At 46.8% G+C, this 25672-nt stretch overlaps 2 protein-coding genes across 9 annotated transcripts in view; one reads left to right on the forward strand and one right to left on the reverse strand.

Annotated features, from left to right (window-relative positions):
- The window catches only part of Dennd4a (DENN domain containing 4A), a 106070-nt gene extending 98901 nt beyond the window's left edge, over positions 1-7169 (forward strand). For 2 of the 3 annotated variants that reach the window (XM_059268104.1, XM_059268103.1), the window contains 4 exons: positions 1421-1538; positions 2089-2251; positions 2396-2460; positions 4498-7169. In XM_059268104.1, coding sequence (XP_059124087.1) covers positions 1421-1538; positions 2089-2251; positions 2396-2460; positions 4498-4634 — 483 coding nt within the window. In that variant the 3' untranslated portion in view covers positions 4635-7169. Of the gene's footprint in view, positions 1-1420; positions 1539-1646; positions 1782-2088; positions 2252-2395; positions 2461-4497 lie in introns of those variants that run through there. The other variant, XM_059268106.1, reaches the window with a different exon arrangement.
- A 3648-nt stretch (positions 7170-10817) lies between these two features.
- Positions 10818-25672, reverse strand: part of Slc24a1 (solute carrier family 24 member 1) — a 28168-nt gene continuing 13313 nt past the window's right edge. For 2 of the 6 annotated variants that reach the window (XM_059266975.1, XM_059266974.1), the window contains 8 exons: positions 24549-24657; positions 20911-20994; positions 19878-19972; positions 16595-16661; positions 15645-16123; positions 14832-14921; positions 13857-14023; positions 10818-12499 (listed from right to left, as the gene is read on the reverse strand). In XM_059266975.1, the coding sequence (XP_059122958.1) occupies positions 12250-12499; positions 13857-14023; positions 14832-14921; positions 15645-16123; positions 16595-16661; positions 19878-19972; positions 20911-20994; positions 24549-24657 (1341 nt within the window). In that variant the 3' untranslated portion in view covers positions 10818-12249. Of the gene's footprint in view, positions 12500-13856; positions 14024-14831; positions 14922-15644; positions 16124-16343; positions 16662-19877; positions 19973-20910; positions 20995-24548; positions 24658-25672 lie in introns of all 6 variants that reach the window. The other 4 variants (XM_059266973.1, XM_059266977.1, XM_059266978.1 and 1 more) reach the window with 4 other exon arrangements.

The raw sequence follows: 25672 nt of genomic DNA on the forward strand, positions 1-25672 counted from the left end.
GAAAGAGCACCACTTTTCTGGAGGGCATCTGATTCATATTGCAAGTATGCACTGCCGTTCTCTTCATCCCTCACTCTGAATCTTACTATGTTCATTTATTTATTTAATTGGGTTTTTTAAAATAATGCTCAGGATCAAAACCAGGGCTTCATACATGCCAGGCAAGGGCTCCACCACTGAGATGCATCTTCAGCCATTTTATATTTACATTTGTATGTGGTTTTGTTTTGTTTTGTCTGTATATGTGAGTACAGATGCATACTGTGGTCAGAGAACAACCTCAGAAGTTAGCACTGACTTCCCACCTTGTTTGGAAGCAGGGTCTTTTTGTTGCTTTTCTGCTGTGTATTCTAGGTTTGTCAGTCCACAAGATCCTAGGAATTCTCCAGTTTCTACCTCCCATCTCCTCATGGGGGTGCTGGAATCATAGACATTCACATGACTGTGTCCAGCTTTTATGTGTGTTCTAGTGATTTGAACTCAGGCCCTCACACTTATGTGCCAGGCACTTAATCCACTGAGCCATCTACCCAGCCCTGATATGCTGTTTTATAAGGGTGTTTTTACCTTTTCTTATGATGGACAACCAAAGTGCAGTCTCTAAGCTCAGGAATTTTTTGTCTTCTCTCTTGTTTTTCTGTCTGTGACCATGCATATGCTTTTGGGGTTTTTTTCTAGTACATCATAGATGACTGACAGAGATATTAATTCAGCCATAATTGTCTTAGCTGGGCAAGTGCCTTGAACTGAGAAATAGTGGGTGGAGGGACCAGGCCTTCTAGATTTATTTTTCTGTAGACTTCTGAGCAGGGACAAGATTAGCTCTGTGTGATGTCCCTTCTCGCTTGCCTAAAGTACCTTGTTAAATCTGCTGCTTAGAGGTCATTACCCTCTCACCCCAGCAAGTCTTCCTTCAGTGGGTATCAAATATGTAAAAATAAGAAATTTTCTGTTCTTTTTTCTTTCCTGTGTGTGTATCTTTAAATTTTTTTATGAGACTTCGTGCTATCTAGTTTTATGTCCACTTGACACAATCTGGAGTCATTTGGGAAGAGGGAACCTCGGTTGACAAAAATGCCCCCATCAGGTTGGTCTTTGGGCAAGCATCTGGTGCCCAGACCACTGTCCAGGGTGCTGTAAGCAAGCAGGCTGAGCAAGCCATGGGGAGCACATGAGCAAGCTGTGTTCCTCCATGGCCTCTGCTTCAGTCCCTGCCTCCAGGGTCCTGCCGTGAGTTCCTGCCCTGGCTTCCCTCAGTGATGGAGTGTGACCCAAGAGTTGTAAGCTCAAATACCCTGTCCTCCCCAAGTTGCTTTTAGTCGTGATATTTTATCACAGCAATGGAAACCCTAAGACAGGCTTTATAAAATATTTACAAAATTATGTAAAGATCAATAATAACTTTTATTTTACAACACAGATTCCCCGCCATTGTATGTCTGAAGACAGCAAATATGTTTTAATACAGATGTTATGGGACAACATGAAATTACATCAGGATCCGGGGCAACCCCTGTACATCCTCTGGAATGCCCACAGTAAGTGACGTCATAGAATGCTCACTTGAGGAGAGTCATCTCCTCTTCCTTGAAAAGGCCTCAGTGTGTATAATTGACTTCTACATCACTGTGCTTTCTGTCTTCCAGGTCAGAACCGCACTCTGCTGTTTCAGAGTGAGTGTTAACTGATGTATTAGTGCTGCCTTCTGGGGAGGGGCTGAGCTCTTGGTTCTGTTTGGGAGGGCTGCTCTGTACGTGGTGAAGGGCTTGCTTGTGTTTTGTACAGTTTGACTTGCAGAACATTGTTTGTCCCAATTACTTATTTTTTGTTTCCGTCAGGGGCTGTAGTAAGGGAAACTACTTTTAGTTGTCTGTTTGAGGCCACAGAATTCCTCAGGCCTACTTTTATCACTGTTTGTCTTACTTTCCTATTCCATTCTTTTATTTTTAAACTTCTGTTCTTTACTTATTGTCCTTCATTTGTTTTTTAATGCCTTGTAACGTCTTTAACACTTGTTAGTTGCTGTTTAATTTATTTCTCCCTTCTACAAAAAACATTTCCTTCACCTGCTCTTTTGTTCTTTTATAGCTCAAAAGTATCCAATGGTTCATTTATTACAAAAAAATGATAACTCATTTAACCAGGAACTGTTGAAAAGTATGGTGAAAAGCATTAAAATGAATGATGTCTATGGGCCCATGAGTCAGATTTTAGAAACACTGAATAAGTGTCCACATTTTAAAAGACAGCGGTAAGTCTTTCCCTCAGGTGAATGGGTTATTTCTCTAACCAGATGCGTCCAGTTTGCTCCATCATGCTTATGCTTACATAGCATAAAAGAGGACATAGACGCTCTAAGGAGTCTAACGTTTTTTCCATGTCTTTTGGTCCACAGGAGTTTATATAGAGAAATACTATTTCTCTCACTTGTGGCACTGGGAAGAGAAAACATTGATATAGGTAATATAGTTATACAGCATATTATAGTTTTTAAAGGGTTTTCATTAGTGGTCTTAATTATTATCTCATAGTATTGACTTATTAGAAAAATGGTTCTTTTATTTTTAGCATCTCTTTAAGATGTATTATTTTTAAATGATGTGTATGTGTTTATCTGTATGTAGGTTTGTGCATTTGAGTGCAAGTGCCTGTGGGGTCCAGAAAGAATAGATCCCCTAAACCTGGAGTTACAGGCTGTTGTGAGCCACCCAACTGGATGCTGGGAACTGAGTTCAGGTCCTCTGCAAGAGCAGTAGGCACTCTGAAGTGCTGAGCCATCTCTCCATCCCCACCGTTGTTTTTGTTTGTTTGTTTGTTTGGTTGGTTGGTTGGTTTTTAGCTAATGTAAAAGATACTTTAGTCATGGATTGTATAATGATGCAAATAATAAGCTACTATCTCTTGGGCCTCACATTGTAGTGAGTTTCTCCAAGCACTACTAATTCTTTACAAGTTCCTATGAGAGTGGTCCTATTACCAGTTGTGTACAGTTATATATTACCTAAGCTATTAAGGATCTAGGAGGCTAAGCAACTTAACCTCAGTCTCAGGCTTTCAGTGTTGTGTAATATCACTAAGGACATTAAATTTACCTGGTGACCTGAGTTTGAGCTCTGGAAAACACATGATAGAAGGAGAGAGCCAAGTCCTGCAAGCTGTTCTGTAGCCTGTGTACACACACCATAACACATGTGTGTACATGCACACACAAATAAATAAATAAAATTTAAAACTATTTAGATAGGAATTGAAGTTACGTAGAGATCAATGTTTAGAATCTTTGTTTAAAAAGGAAATGTAAGCGCTGGCGTGATCCTCAGTAGGTAAAAGCACTTGCCATGTCAAGCGTGATGACCTGAGTTTAATTCCAGATCCCACAGTTAGAAGGAGAGGACTGACTCCCAAAAGATATCTCCTGACATCTACATGTGCACATCATAGCACACACAATTGTGCAGATACACACACAATAATAACAGAAATAATAAACTTTTCAAAGTATAATCCAAATAAATGCAGTCAGAGGCTGCTGAGATGGCTCACAGTGAAGAGCACTTGCTGCCCTCCCAAAGAATTAGAATTCAGTTCCCAACACCCCATGTCAAGCAACTTACAACTTCCTGTAACTCCAGCTCCAGGGGATCCAGTGCCTTCTTCTGCCCCCCATGATGACCTACACACATGTACACAAACACAGTCACTGGAGACTTAAAAATAAGAAATTTGACAAATGATTTTCACATTTAATTGGAAAAATGATTGCACAGAGATTGGCAGGAATCAAAACCAGTAAAAGAAACAATAAAGACATTAAAATGGTACAGTAGAAAATATCTGGTTAACATCTGCCTGCCTCTGCCTCCCAAGTGCTGGGAGTAAAGACATGCACCACCACTGCCCAACAGTAAAATTTAACTGTAAAAAAAAAATTATATCATAAAGGTAAAAAATTAGCGATCCATTTTTTTCTTAATCTTGTTTTGTTAGGGGAAATTACTATGATTTTTTTTCTTTTTCTCAGTGCTAGAAATTGAACCTAGAGCTTCAGGCATACAAGGCAAGGCAAGCGCGCCACCATGGAGGAGTAGTCCCAGCACTTGGTGCTTTGTTTGGAGTCGGGGTCTTCTTGATCTTGTTCTGTAGCCCAGGCAGGCCTTGAGCTGACAGTCTTCCTGCCTCAGCTTCTACAGTGCCTTGACGGCTGGACTGTAACAGGGGCTTTGCTCCATTACTTATTCTTGCTGATTAATTGAGCATGAAAAGCAAATTACAAAAATGTGTGCATGGTATTCAGTGGCTTTTAGCACAGATGTTCGGTCTGTACTACTACCTCTGAAATGCGTTGTACTCTAAGGCTCCCCTTCTTTAAGCTCAAAACATATTCTTTGTCCCCATAGTTTTTTTGTTTTTTGTTTTTTGTTGTTGTATCATAGCAACTTGATTGTGGTCAATATCAGCCATTAATTTCTTCTTTTATTTCTTAATGACATTTTGCAGATGCATTTGACAAAGAGTACAAGATGGCATATGATCGTCTCACACCTAGCCAAGTCAAGAGCACACATAACTGTGACAGGCCACCAAGTACTGGGGTGATGGAATGCCGGAAAACCTTTGGAGAACCTTACCTTTAAGATGTGTGTGTGTGTGTGTGTGTGTGTGTGTGTGTGTGTGTGTGTGTGTATGCATTCAATATATATTGTATAGTCAGTGTACAAAGGAACACTTTTAGACTCTAAACTTCACTTTTTGAAAAGGCATTTGTAAATGGATTGGAAGGTTTAGGTCACTTGTGTACAGAATGCTTCCATAAGAGGACAGTGACAGATAGGGAGAGAGCCACTTACTTCCCATTTCTTCCTTCGTTAGCTCCCTGTAAAATAAGTAAGTACTTTGTGATGAGGAAGTCTCTTTAAAAACTTGATTGCCACAGATTAGACAACTGTTTTATGGTTTCTCTTAAAAGAGACAGGTAGGAAAATCATGTATGGAACCTAAACAGAAATGTGAGATCAAAGTATCGCCTGTTTTCATGGACTATTCAAATGTTTTGACCATGAAGTTGTATTATACATATTTTAAATTGTTTATAGTAAGTTGATATTTTTTTAATTTTTAAATTTAATATAGCAAACTTAAAATGAATTTAAACTTATGAAACAAGTGTTTATTTTCTTTGTCTCTGCTCTTTGAAGTAATTAGCACAGCTGCAGATCTCTATATGTATATCTACCTATATTTTTTTTATTACTTGAGAGAATGAATTTTAGCACGTCAGTGCTGGTGTCAGCGTCCTCCTCGGATTGCATGCTAGCACCCCAAGTCTGACCACTGAGAGGGAGTGATGGAAGACAGAGCATGAGCGCTGTGCAGGGAGTCAGACAGGGTGCCTACGCCATGGTCCAGTCTCCTCCAGTGTGAGTAGATGCGAACAGTACCCAGGGAAAGTAGCTCACAATCCAAATATCAACTTAAATGTTAATAGTCTATATGGAAACTTACATAGGGAAAATACGATTGACGTCGGATTCTTCCAAATTTCACCCAAAATATTGGGTATAAAGCAAATTGTACTATAAAATATGTATGTGAAATACGTTTTAATGGGGTATTCTGTTAATAATATGTATAGAAAGAGATTCAAAGTATTTTTTGAAAGCAGAAAAATAGTAACCGTCTAAAAGTACAGCCAGAGAGAATTTCCCATATTGAGGAACTTAGCTTTTTCAACAAGCTTCAGAATCTGAAGTTCATGGAATCTAAAATGTAGAACTATACATAATCAGACAATAAATTCAATGTTCAAACACCATGAGTATTAAATTGACTTTTAAAATGTATTTTTAGTTATATTATTTCTAAGATCGCTTTCTATGAATAATTTCTCATAAGGAAAAAGCATCCTTTGTCCTTTAAAATTGTTCATGTCTTCTCAGTGTATGTATGTACGTTTGCAAAGGTTATCATTGACAAAAGAAGGCTAGCCATTTTAAAAAGAAGAGGAAAGGGGTGGTCCCACACTTGGTGTTTAAAGCCAACAGACATGATGCTTGACCTTAGACCCCTGAGACTCAGCAGTTCAGCCACAGAAAAGCTGCCTTTCAGTTCCTGCCACCACTGAGTAGCCAGGCTGAAGTGTTTCACGGCTTTTGCCTTCTGGCAAGTTGTGGAGAGAGCATAAAATGTGAATCTTGAGTTCAGTTGGTTCGAGGCTGAACTTACTTACTTGAAAACACTGGTGCTATGCACGCGTACCTGCGCTCCTGTCGGATCCACCCAGCCTCACTCTGCTGTCCTGTTCCACATTCCTCAAGTCATGGGAAGCTGAGAAGGACACGAGAGAGGAGGCTGTCGGCGCTGGTGGTAAACATCCCCTCAAACAGGATTTGGGTCCTCGTCTGTGTTTTCTTTTCCTTCCCTTGTGAGAGCAGCTCGCCCTGTTCCCTCCGGTTTCCATAGTGCAAGCTGTGTAGGAAGTGAGTTTGACAGAGACAAAGCGGCTCTTCCTACTCACTCAGAAGGCTGAGCACGCTTTCTGTCTCCCAACCCTACCCTGAGTTCGTTTTCTGTCTCTGAATAAAGTTGTGTTTCTCCTGCTTTTAATCTCCAGGAAGTATTATTGTATGAAGACAATTTTTAAAAATAATATCTAAAACATGGAATAGAATTCAGTCAGCCTTGCTCCAAAGAAAACTAGAGTAAGGATCATCTTTTGAAACAATTTAATACAAGCTGTTTTTCGGTTTTTTTATTGAACACACATCTTGGAAAATTGTGGCCAGTAGTGTTGGAGAGCAATGTCCTTTTCCTCCACTATCTAAGTTCTTATTTCTCATTCTTAGTTTTGCTTCTGTTTAAATTGTTGGAAATGCACCATGCTCTTGCTAGTATAGTTTGTTTAAGACTCTTACTAGGTTTGAATGTTATTCTGTATATGTACATACTGCTTTAAATATTCAGCATTTTCCTCCTGTTGCCCGACGTCACAGTACATAGCTGTTCACCTTCTGATTTTGTCCTTTTTCTTAACTTTTTTATACCCTTTAACCCCGAAGCTGTCACCTTATCTATAATAAGGTTCTCCGGTATGTCTTCTCGTTTGTATATAGAGAAACGACCTGGAAACATTGGTTCAGCATTTTAGGCAATAAATTCTTATTTTTACCTCATGTGGATAAGTATTATTTATTGGTGCAACTAACAAGTGTTAGCTAATCCTATATATAACTTGCATTGTATTTTAAATAACTTATGGAAAGAAAATACTTTTTCTTAAGTGGGCAGTAGTTGAGCATTATTTTATTTCTTCCGCCATAATTTAAAGGCTGCTTTTCGGCACTTCACGTCAGAGAAAGAAGAGAAAGAGCGAGTGGCCTTTGAGAGGCCTTGGCCTGGTCCTGTGGCTGGGGTGCTCATCCTGTTTAGATTCAGCACAAAGCCCTATGTGACCTGCCTTCAGGGACATCAGCATCCTCAGGACTTGGAGTCTTATCACCCGCCTCCCCATACTACCTGACTTTGCTAGCCCCAGGGAAAGCACCATCACTGGCTAACCATGTTTACAAGAGAAGAGGGTATTCATCTGTGTAGGAACTGTGTGAATCGTCTGTGTGCACACTCACACTCTGAGGCAGACTCTACTGAAACAGTTCCTCCTGTCTTTCTGTAGTTGCTGTTCCTCTTTATATAAAGAGTTATTTCCAAATGATTTTCTTTTAATGTAGCAACTGGTGGACTAGTCTATTCAAGAACATTTTCAGGTTTTACTGACTAGTTACAGTGAAGGACCTGAAGACCAGAAGTATACCTTTCCCTCTGCAGGCTAACTTGGGCATGGCTATCCTGCCATGTTGCACAAATCCTAATTGGTCGTATTTTAAAGACCTGGAGCCAGATGTCAGGGTGAAAGCTCAAAGATTTCAGAAGCAGAGCAAGCCATAGCCACCACCTCTTACCTCACCAACTCCTCAGCCTGAAAGAGCGTGAGTTCCTGTCTCCTCCCGCCTTATATTCCTTTCTCTGCCCAGCCATATCACTTCTGTCTCAACCTTCCTAGTGCTGGGATTGAAGGTGAGTGATCCCAAGTGCTGGAATTAAAGGTGTGTGCCACCACTGCCTGCCTCTGTTTCCCTTTTAGACTGGATTAATCTCATGTAGCCCAGCATGACCTTGAACTCAAATCCAGATGGATCTCTGCCTCCTGAGTGCTAGGATTAAAGGTGTGTGCCACCACTGCCTGACCACTATGGCTGTGGCCAGCTCTGTCCTCTGACCTTCAGGCAAGCTTTATTAGAGTACAACAAAATATCCCCACACTGCCAAGCCCTACTGACCTCCGGACGGGCAGGCTTGCTCCGAGCGCCCTTGTTCTTCAGGGGACCAGTCCCAGAATACTTACAGACTGTACCTGCAGACAAGGGCAACTGATTATTCCATTACCTACCAAACTGTACTGTCAATGTAAATTTCAGCTCCTGCCCCCACAGAACTCACTTGTTAAATGAAAATTCTGATATAGACAGTGTTGTTTAAAAAAACAGTTAAAACCATTCTCGTATCTATTAGTGACAGTGCAATATAATGTTCAAAATACATACAGTAGCTGTTTTAAAACAGCAATTCCCAAAACTTTCAGGTAGATCCATTTCCATTTATTATATAAAAGTTGAACCCAGTTAGTCAGGAAGTGCTTCCTATTGCTTGGGTGGACATCCGGGATGTACAGCTGCAGGGGAGGGAGAGGACAGCCGCAGGCATTGTTGCCAGGCACACTCCCCCCTCACCTACCCCCCATCCCCACCCCACCACCGCTCAGACTTCCGGGCTCAAAGAACGAGGTCAGATTTGCTTCAGGCAATTCTACAAATTGTTTGCTATCAAATGAAAGGGCCATCTCAACATTGTCTTGGCGTGTTAGCATACTGGTTTACCCCTTTTAAAAAGGCATGCTTTTAGTAAGTTATGGTGGGTTTATAACTATATAACACAAATTTAATTGGTTCTTTTAGAAGTTACGCAGATTGGGGCATGAGAGATGGCTCAGCAGTTAAGAGTGCTTACTGCTCTTCTGGAGGGCCTAAATTCAGACCCCAGTGTCCACATCAGGTGGCACCCAGTTCAGCTCCAGGAGTGTCAGCACCCTCTTCTGACTTCTACAGGCGCATGCACGTGTGTGAACACACACACACACACACACACACACACACACCTTAGCACTCATGTATGCACACATACAACATCCTAAAAGATACAACCCAGTGGTGCTGCCTTTGCCTAGCACAGTGGTTCTCAGCCTGTGGGTCAAGACCCCTTTGGGGGTTGAATGACCCTTTCACAGGGGTTGCCTAAGACCATCAGAAAACACAGGTATTTACATTATGATTCATAACAGCAAAATCACAGTTATGAAGTAGCAACGAAAATAATTTTATAGTTGGGGTCACCACACCATGAGGAAAGGGTTAAAAGGTTGCCGCATCAGGAAGGTTGAGAACCACTGGCCTAGCATGACAGGAGCCCTAGGTTTAATCTTCAGGATTTAAAAATGTATCTTGGAGGAGAAAAAGAAAAAAAACTTCAATTTTTAGAGGCTGGAGAGATGGTTCAGTGGTTAAGAGCACTTGCTGCTTTTCCAGAGGACTCAAATTCAGTTCCCAGCACTCACATAACTCCAGCTGCAAAGGATCTGACCCCTCTTCTGACTTTTGCACATGTGTAGCACACACACACACACACACACACACACACACACACACACACACGGACACATATATGTTAGTAAAAACATTAATTCAAGTTCTGTCCTCTGTGCCTCTGAAGTAGTTGCTTCCCCAGTGAACCCCTACTCATCTGCCAGAGACCCAGCTTTTCTCTTTGTACTTGTCCTTTCCTTTCACAATAGGAAGTGCTTGGAACTTCCTTTGTGGGCAAAGGAAAATGCCAGAAATTCAGCTGCTTGGGGAAAGGATATAAGATCATTCTGGTTTTAATCATTAAATGGTTTTATAATTGTGGAATTTCTCACTGTCCACCACTCTGCCTGATGAGCATCAGACCTTTGGCTGTTGGCAAGGTGACATCTTTGAGACAAGGTGGAACTGGCTGCTGACAACGGATTGGCACCCAGAATGTTGGCATTAGCCTTCCTTTCCACAGGATCGTTCTTTCCTGTTCAGCCGTGGCCTGTGGAGGCCACACAGAAAAGTAGCACCAGGAAGGAGGATAGTTAAGAGTAGGAAACTTGAGGGACAGGGGAGGAGTTGGCTCGGCAGGTGAACTGTTCATACAGCAAGCGGAAGGACTTGAGTTGGATCCCCACCACCCACATAAAAGACAGGTGCCTGTAATCCCAGTCTGCGGATGAAGGGAAACAAGGAGCCTGTCTAGCCTAGTCAGTGCGTTCCAGGCTCAGTGAGAGGGTCCATCTCAAAAAAGGGTAGAAAGGCTGGGCGGTGGTGGCGCACGCCTTTAATCCCAGCACTCGGGAGGCAGAGCCAGGCGGATCTCTGTGAGTTCGAGGCCGGCCTGGGCTACCAAGTGAGTTCCAGGAAAGGCGCAAAGCTACACAGAGAAACCCTGTCTCGAAAAACCAAAAAAAAAAAAAGAGAAAGAAATTTGAACATGTAGTCTTTACCAGTCTTCTCGTTGAGCTTTCTGACCTGTTGACCTAAAGATGGGGTGAGTCCATCCATGTTTGTAAAATAAAATACAAGTGGATCCACAGTTTTCATTGAAATTTAATAAAAGTTATTTCCAAAAAATGGGAATCTTGGAAAAGTACAGCCCATCTTAAAAGATGAATACTTGAATACCTCCACCCTCCACACCAGAATGACCGATTGTTTTACTTCATAGCTGTCCTGCCATCTTCTTACATGTTACCACATCATTCCGATGCTTATGACTTAAGCTGAATCTGCCATCATAATCTGGAGACGCTTAAGCTCCTTGTAATCTGAACCCAATAATAAGATTTTATTTCTAACATTCTCCTCAGCTTGGTGCTAATAAAAGCAGCAACCAATGGTATTTAATAAGAAATTTCATAGAAAATATTTAACCTTAACTTTTTTTAGTGTCCTTTGTGACTTTAAAAATAGATACTCAGCCAGGTGTAGTGGCCATGCTTTTAATCCCAGCACTCAGGAGGCAGGGGCAAGTGGACCCTGCGAGTTCAAGGCCGGCCTGGTCTGCATTGCAAGCGGTACTCTTTTCTTTCCCACTATACATCATTGTGCTAAGCAGTTTTGAATTTTTTTTCCTTTGTAAATTGTCTCAAGATCCACTGATAAACTCTACACAGGACTATTCTTGCTCTGCAGTCCTGTCTAGGTTGGCATTCAAGCACAGCACTGAGCCCTAGATCTCTTATAAGCCAGATTGTGCTCTCTGCAAATACATCCCTTTAGTGACGGTTGTCACTCCAGGGCAAGAAAATGCTTGATGGGCAGCAGGGAAGCTGTGTCAGAATGTCTAATCCTTTGAAGAGACCACTGATGGAGACAAAGCAAACATGGACTTTCCAGTAAGACCTATTTTAAATAGCCCTAAGAATAGGTTTCCTCCTCAAATCTCTGCCTCCAGATCAAGGCAAGTTATACACTTCATTTCTTAGGCTGTTTCCTGTTTTAATTTCATTTTTCAGAAATGCAGCAATAAACGCTGATGTCTTCCTTTTAACATAGAAAACATTGGTGTGCATCTTAGAGGACTATAGGGTGATAAATTTATTCCTGCCTCTCCATAGTCTTAGCCCCTTAAACTCATTAGCTAAACTTATAATGGCTGCAGACCTGATGTGACTTCACATTTGCACCAAGAGGAACAGCACATGGCAGTGTGTGTTTGGGGCTGTGGCCAGGAGAGCAAGCCTCCGACACCTACATCCCTCGGCCAGAGGCTCTTCCAGAGTGACCAGGGAACTATGAGCAAGGGTGCTTGTCGTATTTCTGCCATCCCAGTCTTAACCCAGGTCTCATTTGGAAAGCCCACTGGCTACAGGGTCCTCCTGCTGATTGTGTGAGAGCTGCAGGCCCGAGTGATAGGAACTCTCCCTTTCAATGTTACTGGTCCACCAGGAGCTGCAGGTGTTTATAAAGAGAAGCCTCAGTCACGATGACAGTCACTTCAGAGAGTCTAGGCTGTCCAGTTCACGTTCCTGGTCATGTCCATTCTTTGGTGTGGCAAGAGGGACAATAGCTTCTGGCATGGTCTTCTGGTCTGTGTCCATCTTGAGCATCAGTGACTGAGTCAGACAGATACAGGACAGGATATGATTCGATCTTCTAACATCACACTGATTACCAAGAATACAAAGTAAAGAAGGAACATCGTGAAGCCCAGGATCTTGTTCATTCTCCATTTACACGATGCAATTGAGAAGATCACAAACAGGAGCATGAGAAACAGCAAGACAATTGCACAGAACAAGCCATTGCTGCTGACTGGAACAGGCTGCAGTGTGTTGATGAGAGAGAAGAGGAGCCAGGGTACAGGCAAGCTGCAAAAGAAAAATGTGAAGCCCCAGGTGCTTGGTTAGTGTTTCAATGTTTTCAGAGTTCTGTTTTTAAATATATTTTTTTAATTTTTATGTGCATTTGTGTTTTTGCCATGGGTGTCGGGGTCCCCTGAAACTGGAGTTTCAGATAGGTGTCAGCTGCCATATGGGTGCTGGGAATTGAACTCAGGTCCTCTGGAAGAAGAGTCAGCACTCTTAACCCCTGAGCCATCTCTCAAGCCCATTTTCAGAGTTCTTATTTCTCACACATACAAGATGAAGTGAAGCAGAAATTACTAACCTCAGTTCACTGATGAGGAAGCACAGGTTAGGGAAACAAAATCACTTGGCAAAAGGTTCAAGGCTTATTGAAGAGAAGCTAGGTTAAAACAAGTACTCAGAGCTGGGCATGTTAGCACTGAGGCAAAAGGATCCTCAGTTTGAGTCTAGCCTGGGCAAGTAAGATGCCATCTCAAAAAAACAATGAAAAAGTGTCCTGGGTCTGAGTCCCATCCCACCCCCACCCCTGAAAGTTTAGTGACGTATATAGGACTAACCATAGTCAATGTGTGATGAATTTCTCAATGTTTATGATTAAGAACTACCTCAGAATAAATTTTCTTTCGCGATTAGATTGTTCTGATGCCCACACCACCCACTGCCCCCCACTAACATCCACATACACAAATTCCAATCAAAATAACCAAATCCAAGACATGACCAGGGAAACGAAAGCAGCCATGTACTCTGACAACCCTGGGAGACTAGGACCAGGAGGGGGCATTAAACAGGAGGGTGGGAGTTCTTGTTTATACAAAAGGCTATATAGGGCTGGAGAGGTGGCTCAGAGGTTAAGAGCACTGGCTGCTCTTCCAGTGGTCATGAGTTCAATTCCCAGCAACCACATGGTGGCTCACAACCATCTGTAATGAGATCTGGTGCCCTCTTCTGATGTTCAGATACATGCAAGCAAGCAGAACACTGTGTATAGATAATAAATAAATAAATCTTAAAAAAAAAAGGCTATGTAAAGCCTCTGAGCTAGCAGGAGCCCACATACGAAGAAGAAGTGGACCGGCCCCTTCCAGCCCTTCTTTCTCTACCTCCTTGAAGGGCAGTATTTTATTGTATTGGGAAATGGGATGAATGGACCTCACTTCTCAGTTCATCTGTAAGTTCCAGTCAGTTACATTTCAGGCTATGGTGAATGAAGGGAGGATGTTTCGTTGCCTCATAAGGACAAACCATACAAATGCCCTTTTGTTGCGTCCCTAATGAATGAAGAAGAAAACCAGCCAACTGAGCCAATGCAGTCTCCAGTTATTCTAAATATGCCTTAGGAAGGAATATTGCCACTCACCCCACCGTGATATCAAATATGTTACTGCCCACTGAGCTTGACACAGCCATGTCTCCCAGGCCTTTCCGGGCAACGATCACACTGGTGATGAGGTCAGGAATTGAAGTGCCTGCTGCTAGGATGGTCAAACCCATAATCTCTTCCGAAATCCCAATGGTTTCACCAACCTGGTAAAACAGCAACAGTGATGAGGAACCATGGCAACACCAGGTGGAAAATCTGAGAGTTCTCAGCACCAGTGGACACTACTTGACAGGATAAGCACTAAGGTCAGCACATACCCTCTGCAAGAGAGGAATGCGGATGGGGCCGGGGAGAAAGCCAGGCCCCAGCTCCAGGCTCCAGGGAACCACACAGCTTTCTCTGACCATACTAAAATTCTAGTGATACCAGCTCTGTCCTTCACTGTCATTCCAACTGTGACAACTCAGCCTGCCCCAGAGAACCGCCCCTCCAATAGTCTGCTCTGTCAGCATTGATTTTCTGGACATGTGACCTGTGCAGTGTCCTGGGAGCTAAGCCAGGCTGCAGACAGAAGTTTGGGCGGTAATGCCTGTGTGTTTAGTCTAGAGAAAAGCTTCCAGTCAGGACTCTGTGATAAGTGCTGTTCCGGGCAGAACACAAAATCCCATGGTGCTCAGGTAGACACTGGTACAATGCCAGCGAGCAGACCCAACTGAGTCAGCTCAGTGAGGGAAGGGATTTCACCAGTTTTGAGGGGTCAGGACAGCCTGGTCTACCGGAATCTGGATGTGAAGGGCTTCCTGTGCCATGAAACAGCTGAATACAAGTTAAGATCGGAAAGCCACACTTGGAAAATGATTGATGGAATAAATGGCTACTTTGAAGGCCTTTACAAACAGCACGGAAACCACAGGTATACGCTGGATCTTGGTAGTCTAGACACTGGAAATGGGATCTTTAGTGGCAAATGCTAGGATCTGCTGCTGGAAGACAGGGCTACTGTCCGCTCACCTGGTGAGCCCACCAAACCATGAGGTATGAGAACATGGCTATCCAGATGATGGATCCCAGGAAGGTGATGACGAAAAACTTCCTGGACTCCTGTTGGAGATAGAAAGGGACGAGAAATAAGTTGCAGAAGCTACTGGTCTTTGGCCCCCTCTCCAAGAGAACTAAAATGTGATGAGGCCTAGTGGATGGGCAATAATGAGGAAGATCAGGAGCGGTCTGCATGAAGCTGTGGCCCTTTCCCCAGGGAGCCTCTGGAGCCAGTGGGTAAGGAGATGTGGGGGAGCCTGACCTGTCTAGCAGGCATTCAGCAGAGCCAGGCTCGAGAGAGCTGTGGGCTTGCTCTAGAATCAGACCCAGCTAAGTGGTTGAGTTTGGCTTTTGCGCCTTCCCCCAGCCCTCTGGACTGGACTCCTCTCTGGACTTCAGGTGAAGTGCATTAGACTTTTCCCTACAGAGGGAGAACGAGCGTGGAGAAATGGCAGTTACCACCCTGGGTTTTCAGAATATCTCCGTGAACTGTGGATGGGTACAAGGCTGTGGTCCCCAAACTAAGACCAGAATGCTGAGATTGTAATCAAGGATGGACTGGTTCACACTGCTCATGGCGGCACACATAAGGCCCTCCTGAGGTCTCTGGCTCCTGAGGTCTCTGGCTCCTGAGGTCCCCGGACACATGGTCCCCTGCAGAGCTCCAGCCTCTCCCCACATCCTCACGGGGAAGTCTGCTAGGGTTCCCAGGCTTCTTCCCAGTCCCTAAAGGCCTGCTGCCCTCTCTCAGGATGGGCAGCCTGAGGCACAGCTGGGTCCTCTCACCTGCCTCCGTACATCGGGCACTGTCAGCCACAGTGGGAAGACAATGGGCAGGAGGAAGAGGTAAATGGCTTGCTTCTGCCTGCTCTCAGGCCATTCCAAGGACAGAGGCTCCTCACTTTCCTCCTCCTCTTCCTCTTCTTCCTCCTCTTCCTCCTCCTCTTCGTCATCTTCCTCTTCTCCACTGTCCTCTCCATCGCTCCCCCCTTCACCATCCGCACCTTTCTCACCCTGGGTGGTCTCACACTGATTTTCAGCATCGGCGGCTTCTGTCTCACCTTCACCGGCTTTTACCTCAGCGTCGTCAGCTCGGATTCCACCTTCCCCTTCGTGTTCATCTTCTTTTCCTTCTGCCTCAGTTTCTCCTTCAAGTTCAACATCTTTTCCTTTTGCCTCGGTTTCCCCTTCTTGCTCATCTTCTTTTCCTTCTGCCTCAGTTTCTCCTTCAAGTTCAACAACTTTTCCTTTTGCCTCGGTTTCCCCTTCTTGCTCATCTTCTTTTCCTTCTGCCTCAGTTTCTCCTTCAAGTTCAACAACTTTTCCTTTTGCCTCGGTTTCCCCTTCTTGCTCATCTTCTTTTCCTTCTGCCTCAGTTTCTCCTTCAAGTTCAACAACTTTTCCTTCTGCCTCAGTTTCTCCTTCAAGTTCAACAATTTTTCCTTCTGCCTCGGTTTCCCCTTCTTGCTCATCGTTTCTTTCTGCCTCAGTTTCCCCTTCTTGCTCACCTTCTTTTCCTTCTGCCTCAGTTTCCCCTTCTTGCTCATCTTCTTTTCCTTCTGCCTCAGTTTCCCCTTCACGTTCATCTTCTTTTCCTTCTGCCTTAGTTTCCCCTTCTTCATCTTCTTTTCCTTCTGCCTCAGTTTCCCCTTCATCTTCTTTTCCTTCTGCCTCAGTTTCCCCTTCTTCATCTTCTTTGCCTTCTGCCTCAGTTTCCCCTTCTTCATCTTCTTTGCCTTCTGCCTCAGTTTCCCCCTCTTCATGTGTCGTATCTCCTGTGTGTCCAGCCTCACCCACATCTTCCTGCAATCCAAAGACAACAGATTACCGTGCGGTAACAGCCCTGCCTGGTTTGTTTCCCCGTTGCTCCCTGGGTTTGTTTTGTCGTTGTCAGAGAGTATCTGACAACGTTAACGTTCAGAGGGGAAAACTGGTACAAAGACGGGCAAACTTGGCATCACAACGCCCTACCCAGCAGTCATCCCCCTTAGATTTGGTCCTTTCCGAGGCTGGAGCACTCACCGCCTACGGCGGCCGGCGGCATCTGCCACCTTTAACAGCACTGGCTGGTTTGAAGTCGATATTTGTATCAAAGCCCCACCACCACACACAGTTTTACATTTGGAGACATGGAACAAGCCTAAGTACTCTTCCACAGGACAACCCCTTCATGAATTGAAGGTTCCTAGGTTCTCCAGCATCCGGCATGCTACAGCATGGAGACTGCCACGGTTAGATGAACTTGTGCTAATTAGCCATACCATGAGTGGGGCATCCGAAACTTAACACAGAGCCTACGCACACTGGAACAAGACTATCTCCTCCCTCGTCCTATGTACTAGGCTTCCTACCATGTTGCCTAACATGGCCTGATATGCTTTTTCAGAACACCTTGCTAAGTCCACTAAACTCCCAAACTCTTACATCGAATGTATAAGATGATGATAGTATACCTATTTGTTGCACATTCTCACAGGCCAAGTGCAATAGTAAACGACTTCATAATAACAGCAGTTGCTGGATTTCATGGACCCATCAATGTATAGACTTGTACCCATCTGACTACTGGTGTGGAAATGAGTAGAGAGGGGTTAACCTGCCCATTGTCCATGGTTTCTATGTTATGGTATTGGGACTTGAACAGCTGTAGTTCAATTCTTGGCCTCTTGACCACTAACATTCCAGGGCTAAAGGAGCTCCTGGCTTCCAAAATTGTTATCTTGGGGATCTTATTAGAAATGCAGATTTCCTATGTCAACTTATACCAGCTCTGAGATGAAAGCAATCGTCCACAGTTCTCGTGATCATTATTTTAGAGTATTCATCTGCAGAGCTTTGATGTAGCTCCACACTAGAAACTACTAGTTCTGATGGTCCCCAGTTAGATCTGAAACCAATGGGTAACGTGGTAGTCTATTCCCTTGAGCAAAGACCCCTGTGCTTAAGGAGTAAACATGGCACTTGTAACAAATGTCACAATAACCCTCAAAGGACACTCAGTGATTCTCAACCTGGAAACATCCTTTTTCTCCCCAGTGTTTTGAGACAGAGTCTCCCTGTGCAGCCGTGGCTGGCATGGAACTCTCTATGAAGATCAGAGTGGCCTCGAACTCACAGAGATCTGCTTGCCTTTGCCTCTTGAGTGCTGGGATTAAATGCATGCTCCATCATGCCTGGCCTGACTGGAAATTTCTTAAGCCAGGATGCTGGAGGAGCTGCCCTGGGGATGTTGACGCAATGGGTAGGCAGAGAACAACATTTTAAAGTTTTCCCATTTTATCCTAATGGGAAATGAGTTGAGGAGAAGATGAAGAAGCAAAGAGTTACTATCCAGGGATGCCTGGGCTTTGAATTAGGAATGAAGAATAAGAAGATTTGTCTAAAATCCTCCCTCCTCTGGCCCCATCACAGGAGCAGGATTCCTGGAGGTGACAGTTCATTTAAGTCATTAGGTATGAGACCACCCAGCCGTACCACCTTCCCTGGCTCTCAAAATTGTTACCTTGGGGGAATTATTAGAATGGATGCCTAGGCCAGGCTAGGTGGCACATGTCTTTAATCCCTGCACTTGGGAGGCAAAGGCAAGTGGGTCTTTGAGTTCGAGGCCAGCCTGGTCTATGGAGCAAGTTCTAGGACAGCCAGGGCTACACAGAAGAGAGAGAGAGAGAGAGAGAGAGAGAGAGAGAGAGAGAGAGAGAGAGAGAGAGAGAGAGAGAGGTGCCTAACAGCCCAGGTGGACAGCAGCTCCCCTCTGTGTTGCAGTGAAAGCACCCCATCTTTCCTATGGTTGCCTGGTTTTGCACTAGATCCCTGACCTGTGCCTTATGTGGAACAGATTCTAAGACTAGGAACTGGTGACCGGCTGGTCCCTGTGGACTAGGACTGGGCTGGTAGTTTAGGGTTGAAGCCAACCATGGCGTCTGCACACAGGGAAAGCAGAGAGGGAGGGCAGCGAATGGAGACCTTCTCGGGCCTCTCCCCAGCTCCTCACGAGGCTCAGCTCCAGACGCCTCTCCACCCTCTTGTTCCTTTTCACATGAGCTGGCCATAATGGGCCTGCTGGGTGCTCGCATACTAGAAGGGAGCCACCTCAGAGACCGAGTCCCAGCATTGCTGGACTGTAGAGGAGCAAAAAGCGTGCTTCTGGGTGCTGATTAGGAAGAGCAGGGCTGGTCCGTGCACCTAAACAGCTGTTTCCTGCCAATCACTCAAGCTGTATTGAGCGAAGCATGTGCCAGGCAGGATGCTTCCCTTGAGGTGGAGGTAGAGATGGCTCAGACTTGGGTCCTGTCCTCAGGAACCTCACCATCTGGTCGGGGAACTAGAGGAGGCTCAGAAAACAAGAAGGCAGTTGTGGAAGCCACGTGTCAGATACAGAGTCCCGAGGGCATTTGGATTCTGGTGCATCTGGGAAACCTCATTGGCAAGGGAGCTTTCTACCCATACCAAGCCAGATAAGGCTATTTGGGGATGGAGGGAGGGGGACTGTAGGGAAAGGGAACTCTATAAGCAAGACCCATAGTAGAAAAGTGTGGAGACAAGTTCCACTTGGTCTGAGAATAATGGAAGAAGAGGCTCTCGAGGTAAAGCAGGCTATGGACGAGGCAGGTACAGCAGCAACAAAGGGCCTCAGGTCAAGCCAAAGCCTCTTACCCAGAAGTCCTCTTCTCTTACTGCGCTTCAAGCCACTGGTGGTCTGGGACAGCCTGGTCTCAGTCTCTGGTTGCTTTGCTAACACACACTAATACTTTCTTATGTTCTTACAGCATGTGGTTGTGCATACATATCCTTATATATATAATGTCATATATATATAATCTCATGCTGGGGTGTTGCCATGAGCTTTCTGGGTCTGGAAAGTGTGAGCATTTTTCAAATGATTTCAGAGAAGGGGCATAGTTCATCCCACAGGGATAAACCTAAACGGGATTTCAGGCCTTCAAGTAGGAAGCATTTTGGCCAGAAAGCCCTTCCTTGGCCTCTGAAATCCCTCCAGCTGTGCAGAGGCTGGGCGCCTACCTGGCAGCCTGGATCCTCCTCCTCCTGATCTCCCTTGGCGTCTGGAGCAGGGGCTGGAGTGACCGTGACCGCAGGGAGCTCGGCTGGCTCCTCCTCTTAAAGGACAAACAGGGGTTAGGTGAGAGCAGAGGGGTTTCTGGGAGCAGCTGCAGAGACAGGCAGGAGAAACTACGGGGGTGGGGGTGGGGGTGGGGGTGGGGGGCGGGGGCGTTTGGCGTGAGGGCTAAGGAGACTTGTCTGGGAACTGGGAGCGGTGCTTACTCTGTCCCCTGAATAAGCTATGGACGAGCGGGCGTCTGGGAAGCATCCCTCTGTGTTTACAGGCATTTCCTGGAATTGTGCCAGGGATGCTGGAAGTACTTGGGTAAATGGAGCGGGGAGGGCTGGTCCTTTGAAAAGGATCCCACTGAGTTCAAAGGCAAGCTGCTCTGAGGCCATGGATCAGAACTGCAGAGAAGGGGGCCTTGGAGAATCTGAAATGCTCGGTTTAGCTACAGGCTAACAACCTCTTGGCTGTGTGGCTTCGGGCAGTTCGCTTGATCTCTCTGAACCCTGGTTTCCTTGGCTGTGGAACAGAAAGGATGGCTGCTGCGTGGCTCCCTCTGTGGGTCTCTGAGTAAGCCAGGTAAACCTGGTGGGCGGAGCCCATGAGGCAATTCCTGACCTACTTCCTTGGTCGTAGCTGCCAACAGACGCTAGGCTTCTGTCACTGCATCCCTCAGTAGTGCTGCTCATTTCAGACCACTCACTAGCAACAGCGACGTCCTCGTGCAGAAGTCACAGCAAGAAGGAATCGCGTCTCACTCGGGGTGAGGTTTAAGAAATAAGATGTGGGAGCGGAGTGCTCCCCTGCCCTTCCCTTGCCTGCCCCATCTGAAGACAGCAAGGAGGAAGCTACTGGGAGCCAGGGGCAGAAAAACATCACAGCGGGAAGAGCCGAGTGAGCTGACTGGCACGTGCCTCCCTCCATGTCTGCTCTACACTGGCTGTGACAGGGAGTGGGGCAGGAGAAAACTGGCCGTCATCCTCTCACCGTCTGGACTGCCCTCTGCTTTGGTCTGGGGGTGGGCTCTGGCCTCCTGATTCAAACTCTCCTGCTTGTCCTTGGAGGGGCGGGCTGCGAAGGAGAAAGGAAGACATCTTATCTGGGACCTCAGTGTCCAGTCAAGACTCTGCACAGCCTGGCGGAGAGAGGGCAGGGAAGGCTGGCCTAGGCCTGCAGTGTCTGTGTCTGAGCTCTCCAGGCCTACCCCTGGGGCCCCATTTGTAACTGGGCTAAGTCCTGCCCTCACTGACATGTGGCTGGATTGGGGACCAGCCTGCAGGATGCATTTTCTTCATGATTTCAAGGGGATGGCTCATGTGAGGCATCTGACCCAAACTTGGTAGGAGACCCCCTGCCAGGATCAGTCAGTGATGTCCATGATGGGCAGGGAGCGGAGAAATGACGGCAGAGAGGCCATTTTTGCCACTCTTGGATGAGATGATCTGAAAGGTCGCTTGCAGCTTACTCTTGACAAATCTACTAGAAGACAGGGCAGCGCGTCCTGTGTGCCTGCTGCTCGAGGGGGCTGCTGCCCAGGAGCCTTCCCTTTCCTGCAGAAGGGGGTCGGGATCAAGCTTCGGTCATACCCTTTTGATCCCAGACACCGAGATTCCAAGTGGGTGTCACGTGTTACTGGGAGAGATTTTACTGGAGACCTCTCGAGTGGCAGGCACAGAAGAGCTGCCCTGATTCCCAGGAAAGAAAAAGAACAGGCAGGCCACCTCTCTCCCTACATGATTGTGCCAGGCGACCTGCAAAGGACTTCACATGAGTAACTTTGACGGAGAGAAGAAAAAGGATTGGACCGAGAAGCAGGAGCTTAAGTGCCCTCCCCCGCCCACCCCACCCCCTCCCCCTCCCCCCCTGCACTGTCAGCTATGTGGTACAAGGGAGGGCAGAGGCAGGCAGGACAATGGTGCTAATGGGCCCATGAAGTAATGGCCACATGGTTCCTGTTCTGAATGCAGGCTAGCTCTCTCCAGGAGCATCAGGTTACCTGGGAAGCCTGTGTGTCTTCCGCACATGGCAGAACCATGACACACACCCAGAGCACCGACCTGAGGACCCATGAGATAGGAGTGCTTGACCGAGGCAGAGCTTCCCCCATACCATCAGAAACACTTTGTGCTGGAGCCTGAGGACCTGGGTGTGAAGCTGAGCTTGACCAGGTGCACTCTAGTGATGGCCGGGCTGGCTGACTTCTTAGCCTATCCATCCCTCAGACCCCACGTCTGTAAAGCCTTCCTGAGTTGTACTTGTAGATGGTCGATGAATTTCTGCAAGACTGTATTTAAAACAGCCCTTAGATGTCACTGTGCTACTTTTCGGCTGTGACATGGTGAACTGATTGTGGCCAGCAGCTTTCCACCCAGGAAACAGTTCTGTGGTGAAAATGCCCAGCATTCCAGAGGGTTCGAGTGGAGAGACCCCAGAGATCATCTCATGGGGAGGGAGTGCAGGCAGAGTGCAAGGATGCTAAGCAAGTAGTCTGGGAAGCTGGACGGAATGAAGCCTCTGCCCGCATCCAGGATAGGCAGCAAATGGAAACCCAGTCCTGGCATTTCCTCCTGCTCCCTGTGCCCTAAACCCCCAGGGTCGTTCAGCTGCTGCTGCCTTGGCAGTCAGCGCCATTTGCAGAGTCCCAGCTATGGCCCCTCTGGTCCTCAAGGTGTCCTGGCACCCAGCTGCAGGACTTCAGAACAACCCTGTCTCCTCGATCCAGAATGCCCAACGATCTCTAGGCACTAATCAAGAGCTATAGTGCCCTGATCAACAGAGAATTACCATTAAAGGAGGGCGTCCTGGAATCCCCATCCTGGCCCTGGCACATCAGCTGACTGCTGGCTGGAGGAACTCACCACCCTCATCACTCGCCCCGGCCTCTCATTTCCCAGGTCACTGTGGAATGTCTTCTCCATTGCTGCTCTCGAACACACCCATCTGACTGGGAGCACAAGAGAAGCATGGGACCTGAGGGAGAAAGACATCACCCTGGGGAAGTGAGAGTTCAGAGGACAGGGAACATCTCCTGTGGAGAAAGCTGGATCTGGGAAGCTCCACCTGGGAAGGGTGGAAACATCTGGATGGCCATCTGGAAACTGGATATCTGGGATGGCTTGGGAACATAAGGCCTGGGAGGACCTAGCCCCTCCTGGGTGGAAGTGCTGGCAAATGCCCAGACTCCAGCTCTGAGCAGGATTGCACCCCAGAACACGTCTGCAGTTATTCACCTCAAGAGTGGTCTCTGGTTTACCACACCCACAGTCCATATACCGGGTCTCCCTGTCACTGTCCCCTGGAGTGCCCTCTCCCCACCCAGCATGGCTGGATCATCTCCTTAGTGCCAATCTCCTGTGACCTCAGCCTGGCCTGAACACCCCATAATCCTGTTAGGACAAGTAGGCCAGCTGGCAGCCGATGCTCACAAGGGGGCTGGGTCTGGGAGCCCCACAGCCCATTCCGGAGAAGTTCTTTGTTTTCAGGGCTTGGCTAGAGTTTGTGGTTCTGCTGGGAATGGCTAGGCATGACTTAGAGTCCTTTTGAAAGCCAGGCCAGGTCTACCCCAGACTTCAGACCTGAGGCTGCCCAGTCCACTCACCCCTCAGAGGTGCTGTTCCTGTGGGGCGGCTTCTCGTACGTTGCCAAGGCTTGCTGCCTCCTCCTTGACAATGTTTTTCCCAGTACAACATACTTTTAAACACATAACTCCTGTATTGTGTCTGAAGGGGTAAGTCGAGGCCTTATGTGAGTCTGAGATCCTAAAATGTGTCCCTTAACCAGAGAGGCCAGTTAGGGGTCTCACTGGGGCTCATTCTTTTGTGCCATATTCAGGCTCTCCTGCCTAACTGCATGCCTTGGCTTTGTCCAAAAGTAGCTTTTTCCTGGTGGGCCTCCTTGCTTGGGCTCAGTTCTGCACCAGAGACCCAGAAAAGGGGGGTCAAAGGGAAACACGAGAGTTCCTGAGAGACGCAGTAGGGTGTAAGAGCTATGTGGGGTAGTGAGAGGGAAGATGCAACTTGGTAAGGTGAACAAGGGGACTCTCCTCTGCTTCTATTATTTGTCAAGTTCAACTTCAGCACCTTAAACACTACACTCTGCTCCCCGGAAGTGGCTGTGACATCTCCCAGGGCATCCTTTAGGACTCCTGGCTGGAAGGGGGGTGGGGAGGCAAGTTTCCTAGGACTCCAGAGCCAAATACAAAGCAAAGAGAAATCCCCCGGGGCTGTGGAGGAGGTGTCCCCTGAAGCATCCAAGGCCAGTTAACCTGTGAGACATTGGATCTGACCCAACACAGATCCAAATAGGCCACATGGCATTTGTGTCCTGGCTGTGGATAAGGCCCTTCACTTTACAGACAGAGACTCCGAGGCAGGGAAACAGTGGAATATTACTTGAGGACCCCAGTAACCATGTTCCTTGCGGCTCTGTCTTGGTGAGCCCAGGTCATACTTCTGCCCCGTCTTCCATACTGTCTAGATGTCACTGCCCTCCCCCAGCCCCTCTTCTGGTAACTCTGTCCCGCCCAGCCCACTGTCACTACCATTGGCAGGTCCCAGATTCTCTCCAGTAGCAGGAGGGGAGGCACTCATGGGGCGGACCAGCAAGTCTAAGGAGGCCTTGCTTACCTTCCCCCAGGGGGTCCAGGCTGTGGAGCATGAGGTGGTAGATGGTGCTGCGGATGATGCTGTTGTGGAGTGAGGCCGAGCTGCTCCCTCGGGTCAGCACGGACGGGAGCTGAGCAAGGGGAGAGCCGCACAGGCCTCAGTGAGGCCCTGCCCCGGTCAGGCAGGGAAGGAGCTGCAGGAGAGCCTCCTCACCAACCTGCCTCCTTCCCACAGAGACCCGAGAGAAGGTGCTCCTCCCCCTGAGCCTCTGCTTCCTTCACCTCCAAATCCCTCTCATCCTCCTCTTGATTCCTCCTTCTGCACCTTACACGAATCCCTACAGCCTCCACAGGGAACAGGTCATGTGGATCAGGGGTACCATGTTAGGGGAAGGTTTGCATCTCACTGCAAGCAACCTTTCTAGAAACACGCCCTCATCCACATGCACACGGGCAGGCTGCTGCGCCAGGCACAGCCCTTTACAGTCCACACATCATGCCTGACTGTGTTCTCAATTGTCCCATCCACAGGAAAGAAGAAAACACAAACGTCCAAGGCCGAGCAGGGATTGAGTCAAACCAGCAGCCCAGTCTGCGGATCGCGAGCCCATTTTTGACTTTACACTCTGGTGCTCAGAGACCTTCAGAGGCACCGAAGTACACACACCTGTACTGCACACAGATGTGACACACACTTGTTCACAGTGACACCAGGAAATACTAGATTACCGCTGGAGACACCCTGTTCACCCTCGCCATCCCGTTCCAGCTGAACTCTTCCGCCACCTAGTGGCTGTGGCCATTACGATGGACTTGGAGATTTTCTTTGGATAGGGTAGGGGAAGTTTCAGAGCTGCGCCCCCGCCCCCGTCTTCTATCAAAGTTCCCCATAACTCCTTCCACGCGGTGACTTGGGCTACTCTTTCAGAAACCTTCGGCCCTGACCCCTAGTTCCTTAGTTCTGGATATGCTAAAGCCACTAGTAATAGAACTTTTATCAATCAATCCTGGGACTGGAAAGTATGACTTGAGTTTCTCTAGTCCAAACTGAATCTTATAGATAAAGAACCTGAGGTTATACAGGAGACTCGGGACAGATTGAGCTGTGATGTTAAAGAGATAGTTCCCAATCTAGCACTATGTGGC

The sequence above is a fragment of the Peromyscus eremicus genome, chromosome 7 (assembly GCF_949786415.1).
Source record: "Peromyscus eremicus chromosome 7, PerEre_H2_v1, whole genome shotgun sequence".
Classification (NCBI taxonomy): domain Eukaryota; kingdom Metazoa; phylum Chordata; class Mammalia; order Rodentia; family Cricetidae; genus Peromyscus; species Peromyscus eremicus.